Consider the following 21,707-nt stretch of genomic DNA (forward strand, 5'->3'; position numbering starts at 1 on the left):
ATTAGGTGACATCCAAGAGAAATAATGAAATTGGAAAAGATTTGGTGCATAACTTTTCTTTTTTATAATTTTTTTTTGTTATGTTTAAGATTAAAATCTGAAACCATTTATAAAGAGAGGAAAAAAATGACTATGCAGAGTAATGTAATATTTATTACTTTTACAAATGTTTTATTAATAAAATAGTGGATTACTAGGTAATTTGCTTGTATTAGATATGGTAGATGTACTCCCAAAAAAAAAGGTGCTATAAATTTGCTTTAACATTTGCATCTGTTGACCATGTTTCATGGGTCATAATCGTGTTGTGCAAATTTTCTACTAGTTTGTAATGTTACTTCATAGTTAGGGTTGTAACTTGTAAATGAATTCAATTCAACATGAAATTTGTGATTGGTAGTAAAATATTTATTCTCTTCTTGACACCTAAATATAACCTCCTATAAATGTGGTGGATATTCTGGAAAAAATTAGTCACTAAATCAGTCACTATATATTTGTATTGTTTCACACATTTTTAATATGTATTTTATATTTTAATATATATTTTATCCGAATGATTGATTTTTGTGTATATATAACATGAAGGATGAAAAAATTAATTGTTGGAAAAATATCCAGAAGGGAATGGATGATGATTGATGAATCACATTCTTAGAAGGCAATTGGAAATGGACTACTTCTTTTAGATGCAAAAACATTCATAGCCATGTCAATTCAATTGCATTTCAACAAAAGGAACTGTAACTGAAAAATAGTAGACTTTAGTTGACTTTGTAATTTTGATACAATTCACTTTTCATTGCTAATACTTTATAGAATCATGAATAACTCTAAAACAACTAGTATCCAAATACAGAAGAATAAGATTATATGAAAAGACCAGAACTAAATCCAAATATTTATTCTATTCCCACTTCAAATGGGATTTTGATGACTCTTTAGAAGCAATTCATTCACACAAAATTATGTGTGAAAAAGAGATAGCAGAACCAAGATTCAAGAGTATTCTTCCTTTCATCTATGTCCTAATCAAACAACTAGCATCCAAATCCTATTACCAGAAAGCCGCCGATTGAACCAAACTAACTCCGGCGCAGAGCATTATGCTCTAACCGGTTTCTGAAGCACAGCAGACAACACAACTTCAGATTTTCCTGATCCACTACTATCAACCTTTTCTCCTACAACCCATTTCAATTTCTTGTAACCAAACTTCTCAATCAACCTTGTCAAAGCTTGTTTCTTCTCTTCATTGGCACAATAGAAGTTGTCAATCCATAACAAACCACCAGCCCTTAAAACTCTATCAATATCAAACATCAAAAACTCCAACTTCTCTATCTTCCCTCCAACACCAACAACATCAATTGCACTTGAAGCATGAATCAGATCAAACACATTGTCATAGAAAGGGAACCTATGATCTAAGCTCAAGTAAAGAGGGAAAAGCCCTCTTGCAGCAATGAACTCACTGAATGGTGCATCAACATTGAGAGTGCTAGTGATCACAGTAACATTCCTCTCAGCCATTCTAGCTGCAAATGTTCCAGAACCACCACCAATATCAAAACCAATTCTAACACCTCCATTACTACTTCCCAAATCCAAAACATCATCAACAAGAAAATCATTCTTACTCTTAACCTTCACAAACCTTTGATTCTCATTACCATTCTTAACCAAATCAAAGCAATCAATGCATTCTTTACTCAACTTTTTCCCTTTCAAACACTCAAAACTCTTGCAATTAAGTCCACTCCAATTAACACTCTTGTTACCACTACTACCAACAACAAAAGGGTTCCAAAGAGAATTGGGAAAAGGGTTAAGTCCTACCTTTGAAACTGTCTTTGAAAAGCACCTTCTTCTTGGTAATGGCTCACACCCTTTCACAATCAGCTTCTGTGCAACACTCCAATCATCATTGCAAGGAGCATTGATCTTGTAGCTCATGTACTGTGACAACAAGTCTGAATTTTTCTCACACAAATGGCCAACAGAAGGAACCATCTCAGTGATCCCAGTTCTTGAATCTTTGCCTAGAGGTAGCTGGTGATGCTGCAGGAACATTTTCAACTCATTTGCAATGTTGGGTCTTGAAAGATCAATGCTTTCATAGCCAAGGAGCTCCTTTTCCATCTGGGCAAGTTTCTTCTGAGACAGATTAATCTCTCTCAGTATAATGGAAACTTGTTCTGAGATTATGGATATGTTCTTGTTGTTGTGAAGAATCTGAGTGTGTTTTGGTGAAGAAGTGAAAGCATAAAGAGCAAAAAGATTTGTGGTTATGACGGAGAAGATCATAACTATGTTCACAGCTGAAGAACAGAGTGTTGCTTTTCTGAATCTGGCAGTTCCATCACCAATTTTCAGAGAAACAGAACCCATTTTTTCCTTGTTCGTTTCTTACAGGTGAGAAATCACTGACACCGATGAGTGTGGAGAGTACCAAGTGAAGGTGTGATTCTAAGAGAGTAAGATCCAAAAATGGAACCTATGTCGGTTGGGCATGTTACTAGTTACAAGTACTACTATGTTTTTTTCTTTGTTACTGTTCTGACCGTGTAATAATGTCTGAGATAAGAGAGATCTATAATCAACTTGCCATTTTTATTTTAATAAATATGTATATATAAAAGAATCAAACATTTTCAATTTCAGTAGGTAGCATTAGTGGAATCCAATTGTTTTTATTGAAAAAGGTACAGTTGTAACCAAGAAAAAGAGTGATTGTAGTTGTGTGGTTTAGTTTTTAGAATCTTGTTAATTTGTGCTTTAAATATACATTTTAAGAGTACCATAAAAATAAATATTTTATTAAAATTTGTTTATTTTTTTACATTTTCAATTCATATATATATATATATATATATATTGTTATTATACCTTCATATCACTATACTACATTGCAAAATGCTTTGGGGAGTGTTATGCGATACAACAGATGAACCAATGCAAGCATGGGACAAGTCAAAACTCAAAAACCTTATTGTCAACCACAATAATAATTAGTGAATGCCTCGGTAAAGAAAATCATATTAACAATTATTAGTAACAGTAACATATATTTCTGTCACATAAAGTTGCTTAGTGATACAATAATAGCAATAAATTGAATTTAAACGTAATGCGGTGCAGCCAAGTTCTTGCAGGATTCAACTTCAACTTTCTGCTTTAAACATGAATTTACCCAAACATAATTTACAGCTTAGACTTTGATTTAGGAACCCATAAAATTTACAACTTAGTAAATATGCCTATATACATCATTTACAGTTAATACAAATTAAGGGTCAAAATTTACACCTGCATCATCATATCAGGACTGAGGGCAAGTTTGCGTCTAAACAGAAATGTAGTGTAAACACTACGCAATACATTGCATTAAGAGGAAGAAGATGAATTGCATATCAAGCACGGCGTTTACTCAAACGCCATGAATTTGGCTCCTGATATCTGTCATAGAGTGGTTCAATCCGCTCTTGACGCTTTCGCTTGCTCATCTTTGTAGGATCTGATACTTTGAAGAATCTTGGGGCCAATTCAACAAGCCATTTAGGATCTATCACTATGACCTCACGCATATATTCCTTAGTAGTCATAACAAGTTCATGGTAGATGACCCAACTAGGTTGTCTCTGGAACAAAGATGAACTTGGATGGATATATACAGGCTGGTTCTCAACAAGGGTTCTGTAGCCTTCCTGGGGATCCTTCCTTGCTGCATGGAAAAAGAATCCTGCAGTGATCGCCTTTCTGATCTTGGTAAAGTTTTTTCCAGCACTTACAACATCCAATTTATACCTGCATATCAGAGATGATGATTCAGATTTCAGAATCTAATTCAATCTGGCCAGCAAAATTATATGCAGAGGACCAATGACAAGATTTATGCTACAATTCACAGCAGAATATGTTAACAAGAAGCCCAATTTCGAAACATTTGGTGTCCTCTAAACATTTCACTATATTACAAAACAGTATATCTGCAGAAACATTGAGAACCTTGGTACAAAATTACAATTAAAAAGAAAACAAACAAACAAGCAAACAAGTAAACAAAGCAGCTAAAATATTTAGTAGCAGTAAATAGATATCTTACTTATCCATGATGGTGAGAAGCTGTTTCCTGACATCCTGTGCTCTCCTCAATGATCGAGATTGAACAAAGTTCTCAAAACACCATGGTCCCGAAAAATTCTTGGCTTTCCAAGCCTCATAAACAGCAAGCAGTGTGAGATGGTCACCTTCAGGCTGGAAAAACTTTGCCCTCTTCTGATCTGCTTGGGCTTGCTTTTCCCTAGGCCTGTAAAAAATATTGCCAGTCTGAATCATGGAAATTATCGTCAATATCTCATCACTACATCCAAGGTCCACACTGGCAAGTAACATCTTAGACAATGGTGGATCCAAGGGAAATTCTGCCATTTTCCTCCCCAATTTGGTTAAAAGGCCCTCTTCATCCAATGCTCCAAGACTATAGAGCTGTTCCATGGCTGAAATAATAGCTTGGGATGATGGTGGATCCATAAAATCAAAGGACAGAAGATCATTTATTCCCATAGCTTTCATGTTGAGAGTAGTCATTGCAAGATTTATCCTTTGAATCTCAGGAATCGTGGTGGGAGGCATCTCATTCCTATATGCGCTCTCAGTATATAGGCGATAGCATTTTCCAGGTCCAGTACGCCCTGCACGTCCTGCTCTTTGTTTGGCTGAAGCTTGTGATATCGGAGTTATCACCAATGAATCAAGTCCTTGTTTTGGGTTATAAACATTTTGCTTTGCAAACCCAGGATCAATAACGTAAAATATCCCATCAATAGTCAAAGAAGCCTCAGCAATGTTAGTTGCCACAACCACTTTCCTTTTCCCGGGAGGAGCAGGGTCAAATATCCTAGACTGCATTTCACTAGGAAGGGCACTATAAACAGGTAATATTATCAGTTCTGGAACATTCTTACCTAATCCCTTCATTCTTTCGTAGAGAGATTGACAAGCAAAATCAATCTCCTCTTGGCCAGTCAAGAAGAGAAGAATGTCTCCTTCAGGTTCAGTCAAGTGGATCTGTAGGACAGTGATTAAAGCTGCATCTAAGTAATCACTTTCTGGCTGCTTACTATAAAGAATCTCCACAGGGAAAGTTCTCCCGGGTATTGTAAAGATGTTACAGTTAAAGAAATATCCTGAGAACTTCTCTGCATCCAGAGTGGCAGATGTGACAATCAATCGCAACTCAGGTCTACACTGCACTAGCTGCTTAAGCAGTCCAAAAAGAACATCAGTATTAATGGTCCTTTCATGGGCTTCATCAAGCATTATGACAGAATACCGTGACAGATTCTCATCAGCCAGTATTTCCCTAAGAAGCATACCTTCGGTCATGTACTTGATTACAGTATCTGGTCCCGTAGAATCTTCAAACCGAATGGCATAACCAACTTCTTCTCCCAATCGACATCCAAACTCTTCTGCCACTCTCTTTGCAACTGACGTTGCAGCCACCCTACGAGGTTGAGTGCATCCAATTTTACCTCTTGTGGTGTAACCTGCTTCAGCAAGATACTGTGTGATCTGAGTAGTTTTGCCTGAGCCTGTTTCACCAATTACCACCAACACCTGATTATCATGGACAGCCTGAATCAATTCTTTTTTTAACTTGTAAATTGGGAGACTCTGCCTCTGTTCTTGAATAGAAAGCTTTGACCTTTGCCCAAAAGTAATGGTCTTCCCATAAGCATCCTTCTTCCATTCTGGCATATCATAGGCTGACAAACCAACACCCCTAAGCTCCTGAGCAAGATGCCTTTCACCAGACTCTGGCATAGGGTCTTCCCAAGGACGATTGAGATCCTTTGGAATAGAATCAAGCATGGTGCGCTGCTGCTGTTCTCGTACTTCTCTACGCTCCTTTATAAGTGCAGACTGGAGGGCAGCAGCACGACCAAGAGAACCCTCTGGATTTTTGAAAATCTTGACAGGAGATGTATCCATTTTATGCCTGCTCTGCCCTTGCAAAAATGCCGGTTCATCCTCATTCAACTCAATCTCAAGCTCCTCCTCAGCACCTTCCTCCTCGTACATCAGCCCATCCTCCTCCTCGTCATAAGTTGGGTACTCTGAAACACTCAAAACACCTGAAGCAATCAACTGCTTTGCCTCCCATCTCTCAGGAGAGCTCATCCTCTTCAAAGGCCTCCGTGATTTACCCATATCATCCTCCTCCACAATCCCGATACCTGACAGACCCGTCCTTGCAACTGCCCCATCCTTTAAATCCTGAATCCGAAATGTGTCCTCATCACTTTTCTTCAACGGAAGATCTTTGCCAGTATGCTGATCAACATCCCTCATTGACAGACTCAACTTGTGACCAGAAACAGATATTACCTTCACATAAACCTCCTGATCCCGCTTCACCACATCCTTCGCATTACTAATCCTCTTAGTTGCAATCTGCGAAACATGCACCAGTCCTTCCTTCCCTCTATCGTCATCCAACTGAACAAAGCAACCCGTATCCATCACCCTTGAAACCCTCCCTTTATAAATCTTATACAACTCAACTTCACCACCCCCACCATGTATCGGTTCCCTCCAACCTTTCCTCTCAACACCACAGCCACCACCATCATCTTCTTTGCCATAACCATCATTTTCATCTTCATACCCATTTAACCTCCACCTCTCATATCTATCCTTATCATTATCCCTACCACTATCACTATTAATCTCTCTATCCCTTCCCCTTCTCCTAGAATCCCTTCTTTCATCATCATAATCTCTATCTCTATCTCTATCTCTATCTCTATCCATATCTATATCTATATTTCTATTCCTATCTCTATCACTATACCTTTCATCTCTATCATATTTATCATACCTGTCCCTTCTGCCAATTCTTTCCCTTCTACCTCTGTCTGTTTCTCTGTCCCCATCTTCACCGTTTATCTCTCTGTCTCTGTCACCACCTTGTTCCTCTTTGGCTTCAGCTTCAATCTCCTTCTGCAGCTCCTTAACCCTGTCCCTATCATCCGCAATAGCCAGTGCCTTGAACTTCCCCTTGGAACCACCACCGTCCAGCTTCGAACCCTTACTGTCGCTGTTGCCGGAACCCTTCTTCGGAGGGAGAATAGCGTGGATTATCTTGAGAAGTGTCCGGACAAAATAATCGGGCAATTCGGCACCGTTCTCCTTCAGTTTCGCATCGAATTCTTCGAAGTTCTCGGAAGATCGACCCAACTCGGTGATGAACTCAGCAAGTACCTTATCAGCGTTTCCGGTGTGAGACTCCATTTCTGTGCAAACCTTCGAAACGAGAGACAAGTACTCGAGCTTCTTCAACAAATCCTGTGAACTCTCCACCGCCATGGCTTTGATTAAGAACCGAAGCTCGAACGATGAATTCGGAGTTAGCGTAGATTCGTGGTGTTATGTAAATGAAAATTTGGGGTAAAAGCGAGCATCTTTCAGATCAGAGGAACCGTAATTGGGATCAAACAAAAGAAGAAAGAAACAAAAACCCTAACAGAAATTGTGTAAGGTAATTAAACCCAGAAACTTTTAAATTTTAATACGAAGATGACGGTTAAACATTATCCTAATCTTAAGGTGGTTATTCTTTTAAGCTAATTGTTATTATAATTTTTTTTAAAGTCAACGTCTTAGAAAGATTTTTAAATAATTGCCTTCAGTTTATATATATTTATTTTAGTTGACAGATTCGTTGAGAGATTAATTAATATTTATTATTAATTAGAATAATAAAATATTGATAATATTATTCATATACTAAATATTTTTTATATTCGTGTGACTATCAATAATTAATTATTTTTTTATTATTTTTTTAGTTATTAAAATTAAAAAATATACATATAATAAACTTAATAAATATTATTCTAAATATATAACAAATTAAAAATATAAAAACAACAAAAAATATATAATAAAGATAATTTTATTTATTAAATCATAAGAAATAATATTATTTAATTATTAATCTATGATACTTACATCAAGGTGATGTAAGAACCATAAACTCTTAAGGTACTAAACTACCAAACATAAAAAAATCCTAAATTAAAATTTTATTTCTTCTTTGCATAATAGTTGAATGGGCTAGCACAAACAGCTTCAACTGCAAATCTATTTTGTTCAACCTTGCAACCAGTGGATCCCAAAATTCTCTCAGAAACATGAACAGAACACTTAGATTTGCCAAGACATTTCTCCTTCAAGTGTTGCAAAGTATTAGAAGCTTCACATTGAGATTTAGTAAATGATCCACATTGACCTTGTGGTTGACCGAAGCTTACAAATTTAAATTCGGAGATGACTTGATTTTCATGGCAGCTAAGTTCCAAAGTGTTGCCTTCATAAGCATTCGCACAGATATTTCCAATTGTCACCGTCGCAAATTTTATGTTAAATGGGTGTCCTCCCATCTCTTCAAACAAAACTAACTCATTCTCGTCTTCCTCGTTAAGGAATGATCTTGGAATATGATACCTACAAATTAAATTAAATTAAACAATCTTGCATGGTCAAAATAAAAAATATTAAAAAAATTAAATTTAATTAAAAATAATTAATTACCATTGTTGAGTAGGCTTTCCACAACCGGTAGCACATTTGCTAGAAGTATATGCACCACGGAAATCACAAGTTGTAGAACAACCATTATCATCAGCAAGATAAGTTGGCCAATACCTACCAATGTTGTTGCCATTAACCCAAGCTTGACCCTTTCCTAAACCACTCAAATCCACCGCTACTGGATCATTTCCAATTGGACTATTGAATTTTGTCTGAAATAAAATGTATCATTAGTTAAATAATAAGATATAAAAGAAATTAACAAGTAATTAAGTGTGTAAATAATGATTACCTTGTACCAAGTGAAAATCCTATCTGTTGGGAGACCTGTTTTGAGCCAACCAAGACTGTTCTTCTCATAATGTTTGGCATTTTCACCATGCAATCCAATTTTGTAGTTCCACACATTGTTTGTGATGTTCTTCACCACCTCATCACCACTTTCATCATGTGTTACCAAGTGAATTGGACCACCAACACCCACTTCCACATTGTCAAAGTATGCACCATAGTTCTATACACATAAAAGAGATTAATTAATTAATTAATTATTGTTAATAATAAGAATAAACATTATTATTAAGTATTAAGTCTATTATTTTCAAACCAAAAACCGCTAAAAAATCGAACAATTCTTTTAGTTTATCGATTAACTGTTGGTTCGACCAATTTTTTATTGGTTTTTTATTAAGCAATTTTTGACTTCATCCGAACCAACTAGGTGATTAGTTTTTGGTTAATCTAATTGAACCGGATGGTCCGGTTCGATTTTCAAAACCATGATATTAACAATGTAATTAACTTACTGGTAAGCCAACTGTGGCACTAAGGAGAGAAATCTCATTGGTCCCAGCCTTCAATGTGACATTGGTTTCAAAAGAGAATTGGTATTGTCCATTTTTAGCATATTGGGAACCTGATAATGTGAGACATTCACAGATTAATTAATTAAAGAATGATTAGTGTGACAATAATAACAATAATTAAATAATTAATTAATGAAAATTACCTGCATGTTTTCCATTAACAAATGCATGAAGTACGTGACCATTGGTATTGATTCTGAGCTGAACATCCTTCTTAGTCCACATATTATCATCAACATTAACACTGAGGAATAAAAGATTTTGTTAAACAAAAATCATTAACACTAAGTATAGCAAATTAGCAACCATATATATATATAATTAAAGAGAAAATATTATTAATTACCTGGTAATGTACCACAAGTAATCAGAGGTACCATTTGTGACAAGCTTTTGATCCAAAAGTTGAGGAGCACTTAGGGCAACATTACCAAGAATTTTTCCATTTTTCATTTGTTCAAAAGGTTCATGTCTCCATTGCCATTTCAAATTATAAGATTCATCATCATTGTCTGCAGCTTCATTCTCCTTCATCACCATTACGGATGTTTGAACATTGACCTGAACATATTTATAATAACTAATTAAAAAATAGTTCTTTTAAATTGTTAATCAAATAAGAGTGAATACCCCACTCACCCTGACAATTACCTCGAAAGGATAACGAGATCCCAAGAAAAAAAACACCCAATCCGATATCTGATCTTTTTTTTGGGCAAAAAAAAATAACATTAACTTTATTGTCAGGGGTCGGATTGGATCTTTTTTTTGTCAAGGATCTTATTGTTTTTTGAGGTAATTGTCAGGAGCTATTTTGAGTTTTTCTCATCAAATAATAATGATAATGATTAATTAATTAATAATTACCTTGGCAGTGCTATAAGCTTCATTAGAGCAATCTGGAAGAATAGACACAGACCAAGCTGGAACATTATATTGATTGTTCTGGAAATTAATTGAAGCATCATATGAATTATTTGCATTGCCAAGGAAGCAAGCTGATTTTCCACCATGGCTATAAATTGTGGCCTGTCATAATCAAATCAAAATTAATTAATTAATGTAACTTTAAAAAAAAATATTATCTAACAAAAATAATAAAAATTAAAAACTTACCGTGACCATGTTACCATATTCAACATCCCTCCTGTGACCATTAACAAGAACATCCTCAATTGATTTCAGAACCTCATGAAGTTTCTTAAGATGTCCCCACTTAGGTTGATTCAAATTACCTAAAGAAACAAATATAAAAAAAAAATAACCTCTTTTTGATCAAGTTTGCACTACATGATACTTGAACCCAAGACCTCTTGATTAAAAAAAGAAGCATATGCCACTTGAGCTAAAGTTTATTGGCAATAATTTTTTATATGCTTACCATATTCATCCAAAGGAGCATCATAGTCATATGAAGTAGTGATATATGGGCCTCCTGAAGTTCTTCCAAAATTGGTACCTCCATGGTACTGTAAACAATAAATACATGATAAATTGATTAAATTAAAGCATTAATCAAGATTAAAAAAAACAATTAATAATAATAATTACCATATAGTAGTTTTGGTATGTTCCACCATATTGGAAAAACCTTCCCACAGCAAAAGCAACATCCTCTGCAGTTCTATGTGGAATTTGTCCTCCCCAGTTCTTAAACCTAATAATTTAATTTCCCAAATTAATTGACCTAACACAAAATTATGAACGAAAATACCAAATAAAAAAAAATAAATCAAGAAATTATTGTTACCAGCCAGTCCAATTCTCAGTCCACATCTTAGGCTTGTTTTGGCTATTAGGATAAAATTGGTCACAGTAAAAACCGTTGCAAGAGTTAAGCTGTGTATTAGGGCACAAAAAAAAAAAACAATGAACTAATTAGCAACAATTATAAAAATTTTAAAAACAACATAATAATAAAATAAATTGTTATATTTAAACGATAAAAATGAAAATTTTATGTAATTTACCATTGGATCTGGAGCATTATCTTGTTGGCACATAACCCATGGAATACCAACTTGATAAGATTGAGCCAAGTTTGCACACCAATTAACATATTTTTTTCCATCATCACCATAAGAACTCATAATATTTCCATACTCATTTTCGATCTGTTAATTAGCACATAATAAAAAACAAAAATTATTATTTTTATTATTATGTGAATCATAAGAACTAAAATTAAATAAATTAATAAAAATTAAGAAAGGGAAAAAAAACCTGAGCAAGAATAATAGGTCCTCCTTGTGATGCAAAAAGCTTCTCGTGGTTCATCATGTCCACAATCAAGGTTGTGAAGTTTTTCATCTCATGCTGCAAAAATAATTAAACAAAAATTAGATTATAGAAGTCAAATTTATACTTCATTAAATAAAATAAAATTATAATATGAGGCACCTCGAATTGAGCATTGTTCGTCCTAAATTCAATGCCAGGAATGTTGTGCAACCACACTGGGAATCCACTGATGAGAGATTTTAAAAAAAAAAATTAAAAAGAAAATCGATCATATAATTCAAAATAATAAATATATTATGCTTAATTGTGTAAAATTAATATATAAATAATTTTACCCATAATTCCATTCTGCACAAACATATGGACCAATACGAAGCATGGCTTTAAGACCTTCATTTTGGACTGTTTTAATAAACCTCACTAAATCCAGATTCCCAGTAAAGTCATACTACAAAACAAAATAGAATATATTTAGCATTAAGAAAATATAATTTCAAAACCAAAATATTTTAAAACAAATATTTTTATTTCGAAAAATTATTAAAATATATATACCTGACGATAATGAGGTTCATGAGCGTTCCAAAAAACATAGGTTTCAATAACATCAAGTCCACCTTCCTTGGCTTTCTTGATCAGTGATGGCCACATCTATTATAATAAATAATAATACAAAAAATTAATATATAATAAGTTTTATTCGCCTTATAATTAGTTATACCAAAAATTTGTAAATAATTACTCGTATAAAAATAGGTGAAAATTCAGGTGAAGTCAACTTTATGTAAAGTTGATAAAAAAATTTAGTTACATCAGTCAAATCATTTAATGACTCTTAATTATCAACTTCATGTGAAGTTGATTGTACCTGAGTTTTTACCATAAAAATATCTTTATATAAAAGTATATTATAAATAAAAAATAAGATAGTTTTTTTTTAAAAAAAACAAAGAGCTCAACACGGTACAACAGAGCAGTCAAACAGAAATAAAATAATCAATTTAAGAAGAAAAAAACAGGATAGTTATTTGATAATTGATTATGATTATGCATTAATTACCTCAGCAGTACTACGTGGATAATGAATTGAGCCAGAAAATAGGATTTTTCTCTTCCCATTGAAAGTAATGGCTCTTCCATCATAAGAAACATTCATGGCTTCAATTGTGAAGCTCATCAAAGCCATGCATAGAAATAGAAATGCAGCATAAGAAGCCATTCTTATTCCCATCTTGTTATGACTGATGAGTAAGTAACTAAGATTTAAAGCTGAAGTGTGAGTAACTAAGTGTTGAGAGAACCTATATTTATAGTTGAATATTTGTTGAAAAATTTGGAATCAAATTTGAAATAGAATGGATAAGAGAGAAAAAAAAAAAAACAGATTCAGATAAGATTCAGCATACAGATTAAGTTAATCTTTTGTTGTAATTAAATTTTAGATCAAATTAACTACATTTTAAAATTTAAACTAACTAAATTGATCTTATTTACATTTATTTTATGAAATTCAAAAAGATTAAGTTAATCTTTTGTTGTAATCAAATTTTAGATCAAATTAACTACATTTTAAAATTTAAACTAACTAAATTGATCTTGTTTACATTTATTTTATGAAATTCAAAATTAAAAGGTTTTGGGATCTATTAGGTATTGGATTGGATTAACATGTTTAAAAAATGAAAAATTATCCATGATCCAATCCAAAATAGGTTTTATATTTTATCATAACTAATGTCTTTAAAAATTAAAAGGTTTTGGTGTTTTTTAAAACTATGGGAGGTTTAAAAAATTTTAAAAGTTTGGAGTACACAAATCGGACCCAACGATTTGTGTTGAAAAAATTTTGGAGTACACAAATCGGACTGTCGTACTCCAAATTTTTTTAATTTTTCAACACAAATCGTACGGTCCGATTTGTATTCTGTACATTAAATCATCCCATATTTTAAAAAAATACCACAATAGATCACAATTTAGAAAAACAACATTGTTAATCCAATATTAAAAATAAAAAAGTGCCATAGTCGTTTACCAAGCATGTTATAATTTTTAAAACATTATATTTAAAAACTATTTTTATAAAGTCAGAACTATACTTAAATTTAACTTTAATCAGTTGATCAAACTCGTTAAAATGTAATCGGATTTCATGGAATCCAAGTTAAATTCGAAATTTTATGTTCACCTGTAGAACCTGGATTCTAGCTTGATCTCAACACCAACATCCTTGTTCTAACACTTTAGATATTTGATGTGACTCGTCCAATTATATTAATTTTCATTTTTTTTATTTGCATTAAAAAAATCCTTCTCCTATCTTATCCAATCCAATATTTAAGCCATTTTTAAACCCTGTTCTTTCAACTGTGTGACCTTTTTTTTTTTGTGTCAAAGGGAATTCAACCAATAGTTGAAATAATTCCTATACACAAGGAAAGTTCAGTGTGTGGCCAAAGTAAGGTACACTTCAATATGTCACAAAAATAAAAAATATTAAAAAGTTAATTAAACATGGATGAACATATGTATATTTAAAATTTAGTGTGTGGCCAAATTTATTTATCAAAATGTCATATGTTTGTGGTTATTTTGTTCATCCCTGCTCTAGTCACATGAAAAAAAAATTAATCAATAAAAACAATTTAAACAAATTTTTAATTTAAACGGATCTGTTTCAATATAAAAATCTATTTATCTACTTGAAGTTTATTTAAACTCAATTTTGAGCTACCTTTGATTCTAAGGTAAAAAAAAATTATTTGTACACTTAAATACCTAATACATTCATTTAAACAATACTCCCCGATATTAGGCTCCTAATCTATCTAGTCCATGCTACAATTTAAACTAAGTGAAAGTGTGAAACGTATAGCTTTATCATTTGAAATCTGGTTAATACTTAATAATTAGCTAATTAATTAATTAGCATTTTTTGACATTTGAACAACTTTCTGATGTTAAGGAATTCTGAAATGAGAATAATAAAAAACTCAAATACATTTCTTTTAAAAAGTAAATTGTCAATGAAATTTGTTGAACTTTTTCATTCCTTTCTTTCCTCTTATCAAAGTTGTTAAGACCTTAAAGAGTTGCATTGTTGGTACTTGATAGTGTATTCAGAGAATGATGCGTTGGCTCTCAAGTGCGTGGTTGTACTTATAATGCAAGAAACATAGGGGCAAAAATATAAAAATTAACATCACAATCACAAGTAGTTTGGATTCTGGAACTTACAAGTTTATCACAATAAAAATGTATATGATGAAAAAAACAAAAACAAATAATGTACACATGTAAGCCTCACTCATTTCTATATATTTTTGTTCCGAAACAAACCCTACTTTCATGGCCAAACTCCACGTTTAAATTACCGGAGACAGACAGGAAGGGGAGGCAAAGAATAAAGTGAAGAGAAAAAAAAAACCCAAGAATTTTTTTCCTTTTAGGATAACAATAAAAAGCATAAAAAATTAACTCTAGTGGTTATCCTTCAAAGAAAATTAAGGCATGTAATCAGAAGTACAACATTGCATTCTGCCAAGGTGCTACAGCATTTGTAATGGTCACCAATGATTTTGGATGCATGTGAGCATACTATCCTTCAGTCGTGAAAGCATCACTTCATCTCTGCCATTTTCTCTCTGACAAAGAAGAAAAATCAAATGCTAAGTGATACATGCAACTCAAAAAGTAGGACTATCATTTTTCTCTCTTCTAATTTTAGTTAAGAGTCAGTTAAATTACTTAATTGAACTCTTGTGTGAAAGCAACTTATTATGTGTAATAACTTAATTTGAACGTCCAATAAAGACCTAAGCTATGTAGTAAAACAAGATAAAAAGTTTAAAATGTGGCTTTTGACTTGAAGTTATAAACCTAAATTTATTATTCAATACGTGCATCAGGGGAAGTACTCGAGACCTAAAGTCCATAACAAACACAATTATACGATATTTAATTGGTGAAGCACTGTTTACATACAAAGCAATGAAGGAAAAATATAAATTTAACTATTTCAGAGGAGTAGGAAACTATTAAGTGAACATATAAGTCTAAACATAAAATATTAAATAACTAACAGAGTAGGCTTCCAACATTTGTTTTCTTATATTAACATGAGAATCATGCTTAAAACCTCTATTCTAACCCTACACGCCTTACCACTTAAAACTATCAACATTTAGTTATTACTGAAGAACCAATTTGATTCAGCTAGTAAAATATGATGTCATGTTTTCTAAAGCAAAACAACTGACTACTCTAATATTAACAACGAAATATCATATATAACAAGTCTGAAAAAAACCACGTTATTGTCTTAGTCATAGGATCCCAAAAGAGTATGTAATATTAGAGTGCTTAAGAAAGTACCATGTTGAAGATGCACACCATTTCCCTTCGTGCTTGACTGTGGTGATCGCTGGATGCGTGGAGAGTCCTGCCTGCCAGTTGCACCGGGTAGGGAATGTCTCTTCTTAAGATGGATTTCTTGGTCATGTACATCCGGACTTGATCTTGGAGAGTTATTTGCATTCATCTTGGCCCTAGCAGATTCAGTAGCTTGCATGAAATGGGGAATAGAACTATTGTTACTACTGTTATCTCTTGCTTCTTGATCAATGTGATCAGATTTTGCTGAGCCGAAGGAACTGCGTCTCTTTCCGCTCGGTTGATCTTTAGGTTGTTGTTCCCTACTACCTCTTGTGCCTGAATCATGATTTGCACTTGCAGGAGATTTGTTATCGGAAGACAGGATTTTACGCTTATTGCCGGATCCAGTCTTGTTGGTTTTCTTCTCTTTAGGTTTGATGGATACCTGACTTGATGGTGTTCCTTGAGAATCAGGAATGGTCAACGATACCTGACTAGAAGGTGTTCCTAGTTGATATTGCTGACTTATTGGGGAAGCTTCCGGAGACAACTTGGAATCTTGTTGAATGGCCTCTTCCGGTTCTCTCAATAGGTCAGATGCATTTTGCTCAGGCTTAACAGCAACCTCTTGAGAATTCCCAACTAGCCCTGGATGGTTAACATTGTTGCTTATGTCATCAATGATCTCTAATTGATCTGAATATGAGTTTGGTATGCTATTAGTTGGAGCAGCCTGCACTATATTGGGATCAAGACCATGATCCGTCTTACTTTCAGGATTATCAATCCTTTCTACCAAATCTTTGGCATCATGCTCACTTTCCTTAGCCCCGGCCTCAGATCTGTCAGGTGAATCAAGAGTAGAAGTTACTGAGAGTTCAGTACCACATTCAGACGACCCAACAGTTATGAAAGGATAATTTGCAGAATTCTCAGATGAGAAGAACTCCTTCGATCTATGTGCAGTAACTGCAACAATAGAAGATGTCTCTGCTTGTGATTCAAGTGGTGCATCTTGATTGGACAGACTGCTTGATTTACTTGAATTGGCCATTGAAGTCAGCTCTTCAAATTTTGACTGCATGGCAATAAAAGCGGGATTATTAGACTTCCTTGTTCCATGCACAAGTTTCTTTCCCTCAGTCTCGAGTTGGTCTGAGTCAAATTGATTTGTAGATTGTCTGTCTGCTTCACCATCAATTTCAGGCTTCTGATCAATAGGACCAGGTTCCTCCGGGACACTTGCATTCGCTTCCATTTTGCCATTTTGGAAAGAATTAATTTCAGTTGCTGTTCCTTTATCATCACTGATAAAAGTCTTTTCAGGAACCTCTTCCAAGTCAAGTGGTACGAAAGAAGACGTAGAATGGTTTGCATCATAGTTATAGTTATTAGCATCATAAGTGGTTGTCTTATCTTCATCCTCAGATGCTGGAGGCAATTCCCTAGAGCCAGATGACTGAAGAACAACTTCGGTTTGAATGTCCATTTCCGATTGAGAAACAGAAGTGTCCTTTTTGGTTTTGTCTGATTGTTCAGGCATGCCAACTGGTTTTACGTTATCTGCAGAATCTGCTGATGAAACAGACATCCATCTCTCCAACCATCTCCAAGCAGAATCACTTTTTGAAGGGTCACATTTGACACCAATAGGTTTATTTCTTGGTGTTGATTCCAACAGCTTCAGTGTACAGAATATAGACAGAAATTTAAAAAAAAATGACATGAGATATATACATGATGTTTAAATAGGTAACATAAACAACCCATTTACTTTACCTGACAAGCGAACTTGTTGCTCGCTAGCTTCTCCATGGAAGTGTGTGTCACGTGATTTACATTACCCTAAATCATGGCAAAATAAAACCAAAAGATTAAGTGTAACACTAGCAGCATAAGTTTTTCAACATTGATACAAATATTATATGGATCACTGCAATGATAACACAGTCATAATATCAGGTAAGAGTCATAACCACAAATTAAAAACGAAATGGCAGAAAATACAGAGTTCAAGAAATTCACACTAAATTTTGAGACTGCGAGTTTCCAGCTCAAATATTTTCTTTTTTTGAGTTTAGGATGAGAAATGCATATATTTACTTTATGATTGAGGATGACTGATTAACACATTTTAACCTTTGCACAGAAACATCTGCAGTTACTAGCTATTGCCAAATATCAGTTCATCTTATCATCTCATTCTCAAACCTGATGATAATAGGATCATTAACATAGGCCTTGGGGGGAGAGAGAGAAGGGGGGGGGGGGGGGGGTTGGGAATTATTCATTATTCCAAATTCATAGTAGATTGTTCACTGGTGGAAGGCACACTGAAAGAATTGTGGATAGAATTTTGCATGCTGAGCAACATGTGCTCAAATTAAGCACTCTGGGTAATCGCGGGTTTCTTAGAGTATTGGAGATCCAAAAGTAGCTGCTAAAACAAGTAACCATTTATCCAAATATACTATCAGTGAGCAATGCGTGTGCTAATCAATAATTAAAAATATATATATCAAAATTCTTGAGAAATCATGTTTGACATTCAAATGATTTTCTGAATGTACCTGCTGAGCACGACGAGCTCGGACAAGGAGTTGCATTTTAACAATCGCTTGAACACATCGAAGCGTTCCTACGGCATGCCTCCTGACCAAGTGGCCTCGAAAAGCAGCTTGCAACTTGACTACATTCTTGCTCTTTAGCAATGCTCTCCGAGCCTAAAAGAAACAAAATAGAATATTTATAAAGGGAAGCTTACAGAATTCTTTTCTCAAAAGATCCAGGAAATAGTGAACCTCGAAAGGATGACGTACCAAGAACCCTCTAATGGCAGCCTGGATGATGATAACAGCTGATTCAGGTGGATTTGGATCAACATCCACCATATTCTTGGTTTCTGTAACAATTGTTTCTGGTATTTGTGAACTTTCCAAGGACAGTAACTGAGGCTTCTCATCAGAGACATTTGTTGTATGAATTTTCTCAACAACATTATGTTCAGCCGGCACTGGTTGAAAACTAATACTTCTACATTCTGAACTCTCCTTGTTTGCCGAAGATGGGGTTTCTGTTATTACAGTGTTGCTAAGCACGCGGTGCCTTGCAGATCGCTTCCGGAAACTCCAACCACGTTTATCACTAGTATCCTTGACCTGGAACAATTAAAATCTTTTAATATGATATAAGAGCAGCAATGAATTGTTTCAACAATAATATGAACAATGCTTCAAAAAGCATCCGTTTACTTGAGTAATGCACTATCCAGTAAAAATACAATTGAATCTAAATAGCATAGATCCAAAACACTGAAAAATAATAATTAAAAAAATAAATCAAGTAAGTATTCACAAGAAACCCTAAATAACCCAAGATTTTGCTGAAAAGACATAAGTTAAGATTTTTTTTAATACCGCAATCATATAAATTAATTCATCCCTACTAAATTACTTTTAAATGTTAGGTCAAAACTCAAACAATAATTCACATTAATCAGAACTGTTGTCATTTTCCAGCATTTGTAAAACAGTAGTAATTGAATCTCATGAAACGTGCATGGGGATTTCTTAAACAGAACAAATGCAATATTCGGGGTTTAGAAATAAAAGTAAACCAATTGTAAAATCCAACACAAAAACAGATGAACAGTTGAGAGTGTCAACACCTCCATATATTATTAATATCCATTGCTAGTCCTCAAAATCAAGGACAAAAAAGTAACAATAACAATGATTGCAGCATCGAATCCAAAAAGGGACGGAAAAATATATAAATATATAATTCTTAGGCTTTTTCATGGAAACTGAATCATAGATTCTAAATCTAAAACAAAAGGAACATAAATCACATCCAGAATATGAAAATTTTGAACTAATGATTAATGCATTAGTTTCCTAATCGAAACAGTGCCAGCTGGACAGCATCTAAACCAGAAAAATACACGGAAACAAATCAAGCACCATTACTAGTAAAAACGTAAAAACTCATGAATGCAAGAAACGGAAGAGAGGCAAAGCAAGTAACGAAGCAGATTCGAATGGTGAAGTGAGCAATGGAGAAAATTGAAGAAGGTGAGTGGAAGTGACTGACCTCAGAGACTGGTTGGTAATCTGTGTCTCCAGAATCAGGACCACCACCGCAAGTGATGAGCTTCAAGCACGAGCTAGATTTCACCATTCTCTCCCTCTCTCTCTCTCTCTCCCTCTCTCTCTCTCTCTCTCTTCTGTGTGACTGTGAGAGTGTTTAAAAGGAAAACAATGAGAAGAAGAAGACGACGAAGAAGAAGAAGAAGAAGCACTTGGTTTGCTTTGTTACTAGTTACCGTATAATATTATTGTTATTGTTGGAAGAGAGAGAAAGAAAAAAAAGAAAGAGAGAGAAGGTTAAGCTTAAAGAAACACGGATTTGAAAGGGAGTAATAAAATGTAGCTTAATGTATTCAATTGAATCCGCTGTGGCGTCCATTTCCCTCATCCACGCTTTGTTCCCTTCTCCTTCCACTTTCACACAATCTCAACCAAAATAATAATAATAATAATAAGTTAAATATTTTTTTTTTAAATTATGAATTAGACTCGAACAACTTTTAAGTAAATATGAAAGATTATGTTATTTGAATTATAGTTGGTTAACTAAGTTAAATAAGTTGTTAATATTCTGTAAAGTAGTCAATATTCTATAAAAAAAGTCTAGAAAATCAGTAATTTTTGTGTTTATTAGCCAACACTTAATCATTAAAATAAAAATGAGTGATTTTCTACTATTAGATGTAATCTCACACCATTAAAAATACTATTAATAACTAATTAATGATTACAAAACACTAAAATTACTGCTCCCTAGAATTCCTCTATTCTATAATATATTAATATACCCACAAATTTCTAACAGAAATAGACGGCAGCAATTGGCTTACCGCTTTTATTTTAAAATTTAATATTAGCTGACCTCCTAATGTTAATGTATATATTTATAAAAATATTATTTGTATATTAAAATTAGTTATTAATATATTTGTATATAAATATATGTATGATTTAATTTATTTTAATATATATTTATATTTTAATATATATTTTAAATTAATGATTAATTTTAGTCACTTATTAAAATTAGGAATGTGCATGATATGACCCGCTTTAAAGATCTGGTTCGGTTCTAAATATTTTAAGAGTTATTTTGGTATAATTTTATCGGGTCTAAAATTGGGTAAGAGTCTCATAAATTGACTTGGTCAGTATTTTGGGTCGGATCCGGACTATAGTTTTGGTCACTCAAATTTGGCCTGATGATCCGGTCATCATACACAATTAATATTTTGTGTTATTAGTGATGGATGATAGCGATTTTTATGTAAAATTTAAGTTTTGTAAACTTTAATATTTTGTGTTATTAGTCATTATAAGACTATAAGTTAATGTTTTATGTTTAAAATGCATAAGACTTTAGACTAATGTATAATATTGTATTATTTGTATTGATTTAAATATTTGGTGTTATTAGACAATATTAATATTGATTGTGGTTATGCTTTAATTTTAGAAAAGGGTTGGTTCTTGTTATATTTTTCTAAGTGAATTTTACCATGTCAAATAATAGTTGGAGTCTTAGAAATTTGAATAT

At 33.5% G+C, this 21,707-nt stretch overlaps 4 protein-coding genes across 4 annotated transcripts; all 4 read right to left on the reverse strand.

Annotated features, from left to right (window-relative positions):
• Positions 1–680: 680 nt before the first annotated feature.
• On the reverse strand, positions 681–2,591 carry LOC107645299 (putative methyltransferase At1g29790). The gene has a single exon (XM_016349292.3). The coding sequence runs from the start codon at positions 2,389–2,391 to the stop codon at positions 1,105–1,107; it is 1,287 nt and encodes a 428-aa protein (XP_016204778.1). The 5' UTR covers positions 2,392–2,591; the 3' UTR covers positions 681–1,104.
• Positions 2,592–3,142: 551 nt separating this feature from the next.
• LOC107645298 (putative pre-mRNA-splicing factor ATP-dependent RNA helicase DEAH5) lies at positions 3,143–7,658 on the reverse strand. Its single transcript, XM_016349291.3, has 2 exons — positions 4,106–7,658; positions 3,143–3,807 (listed from the first exon to the last, which is right to left on the reverse strand). The coding sequence occupies exons 1-2, from the start codon at positions 7,372–7,374 to the stop codon at positions 3,414–3,416; spliced, it is 3,663 nt and encodes a 1,220-aa protein (XP_016204777.2). The 5' UTR covers positions 7,375–7,658; the 3' UTR covers positions 3,143–3,413.
• A 412-nt stretch (positions 7,659–8,070) lies between these two features.
• Positions 8,071–12,359, reverse strand: LOC107646224 (beta-galactosidase-like). Its single transcript, XM_021103630.2, has 16 exons — positions 12,264–12,359; positions 12,044–12,156; positions 11,868–11,934; positions 11,691–11,783; positions 11,438–11,581; positions 11,218–11,306; positions 11,019–11,124; positions 10,849–10,936; positions 10,584–10,702; positions 10,335–10,496; positions 9,814–10,028; positions 9,611–9,711; positions 9,408–9,517; positions 8,894–9,115; positions 8,602–8,813; positions 8,071–8,514 (listed from the first exon to the last, which is right to left on the reverse strand). The coding sequence occupies exons 1-16, from the start codon at positions 12,357–12,359 to the stop codon at positions 8,094–8,096; spliced, it is 2,358 nt and encodes a 785-aa protein (XP_020959289.2). The 3' UTR covers positions 8,071–8,093.
• Positions 12,360–14,886: 2,527 nt separating this feature from the next.
• LOC107645297 (protein IQ-DOMAIN 32) lies at positions 14,887–20,540 on the reverse strand. Its single transcript, XM_016349290.3, has 6 exons — positions 20,175–20,540; positions 18,902–19,240; positions 18,653–18,805; positions 17,862–17,927; positions 16,083–17,763; positions 14,887–15,352 (listed from the first exon to the last, which is right to left on the reverse strand). The coding sequence occupies exons 1-6, from the start codon at positions 20,259–20,261 to the stop codon at positions 15,333–15,335; spliced, it is 2,346 nt and encodes a 781-aa protein (XP_016204776.1). The 5' UTR covers positions 20,262–20,540; the 3' UTR covers positions 14,887–15,332.
• Between the last annotated feature and the right edge of the window lie 1,167 nt (positions 20,541–21,707).

The sequence above is a fragment of the Arachis ipaensis genome, chromosome B6 (assembly GCF_059453495.1).
Source record: "Arachis ipaensis isolate K30076 ecotype BB chromosome B6, ASM5945349v1, whole genome shotgun sequence".
Lineage (NCBI taxonomy): Eukaryota > Viridiplantae > Streptophyta > Magnoliopsida > Fabales > Fabaceae > Arachis > Arachis ipaensis.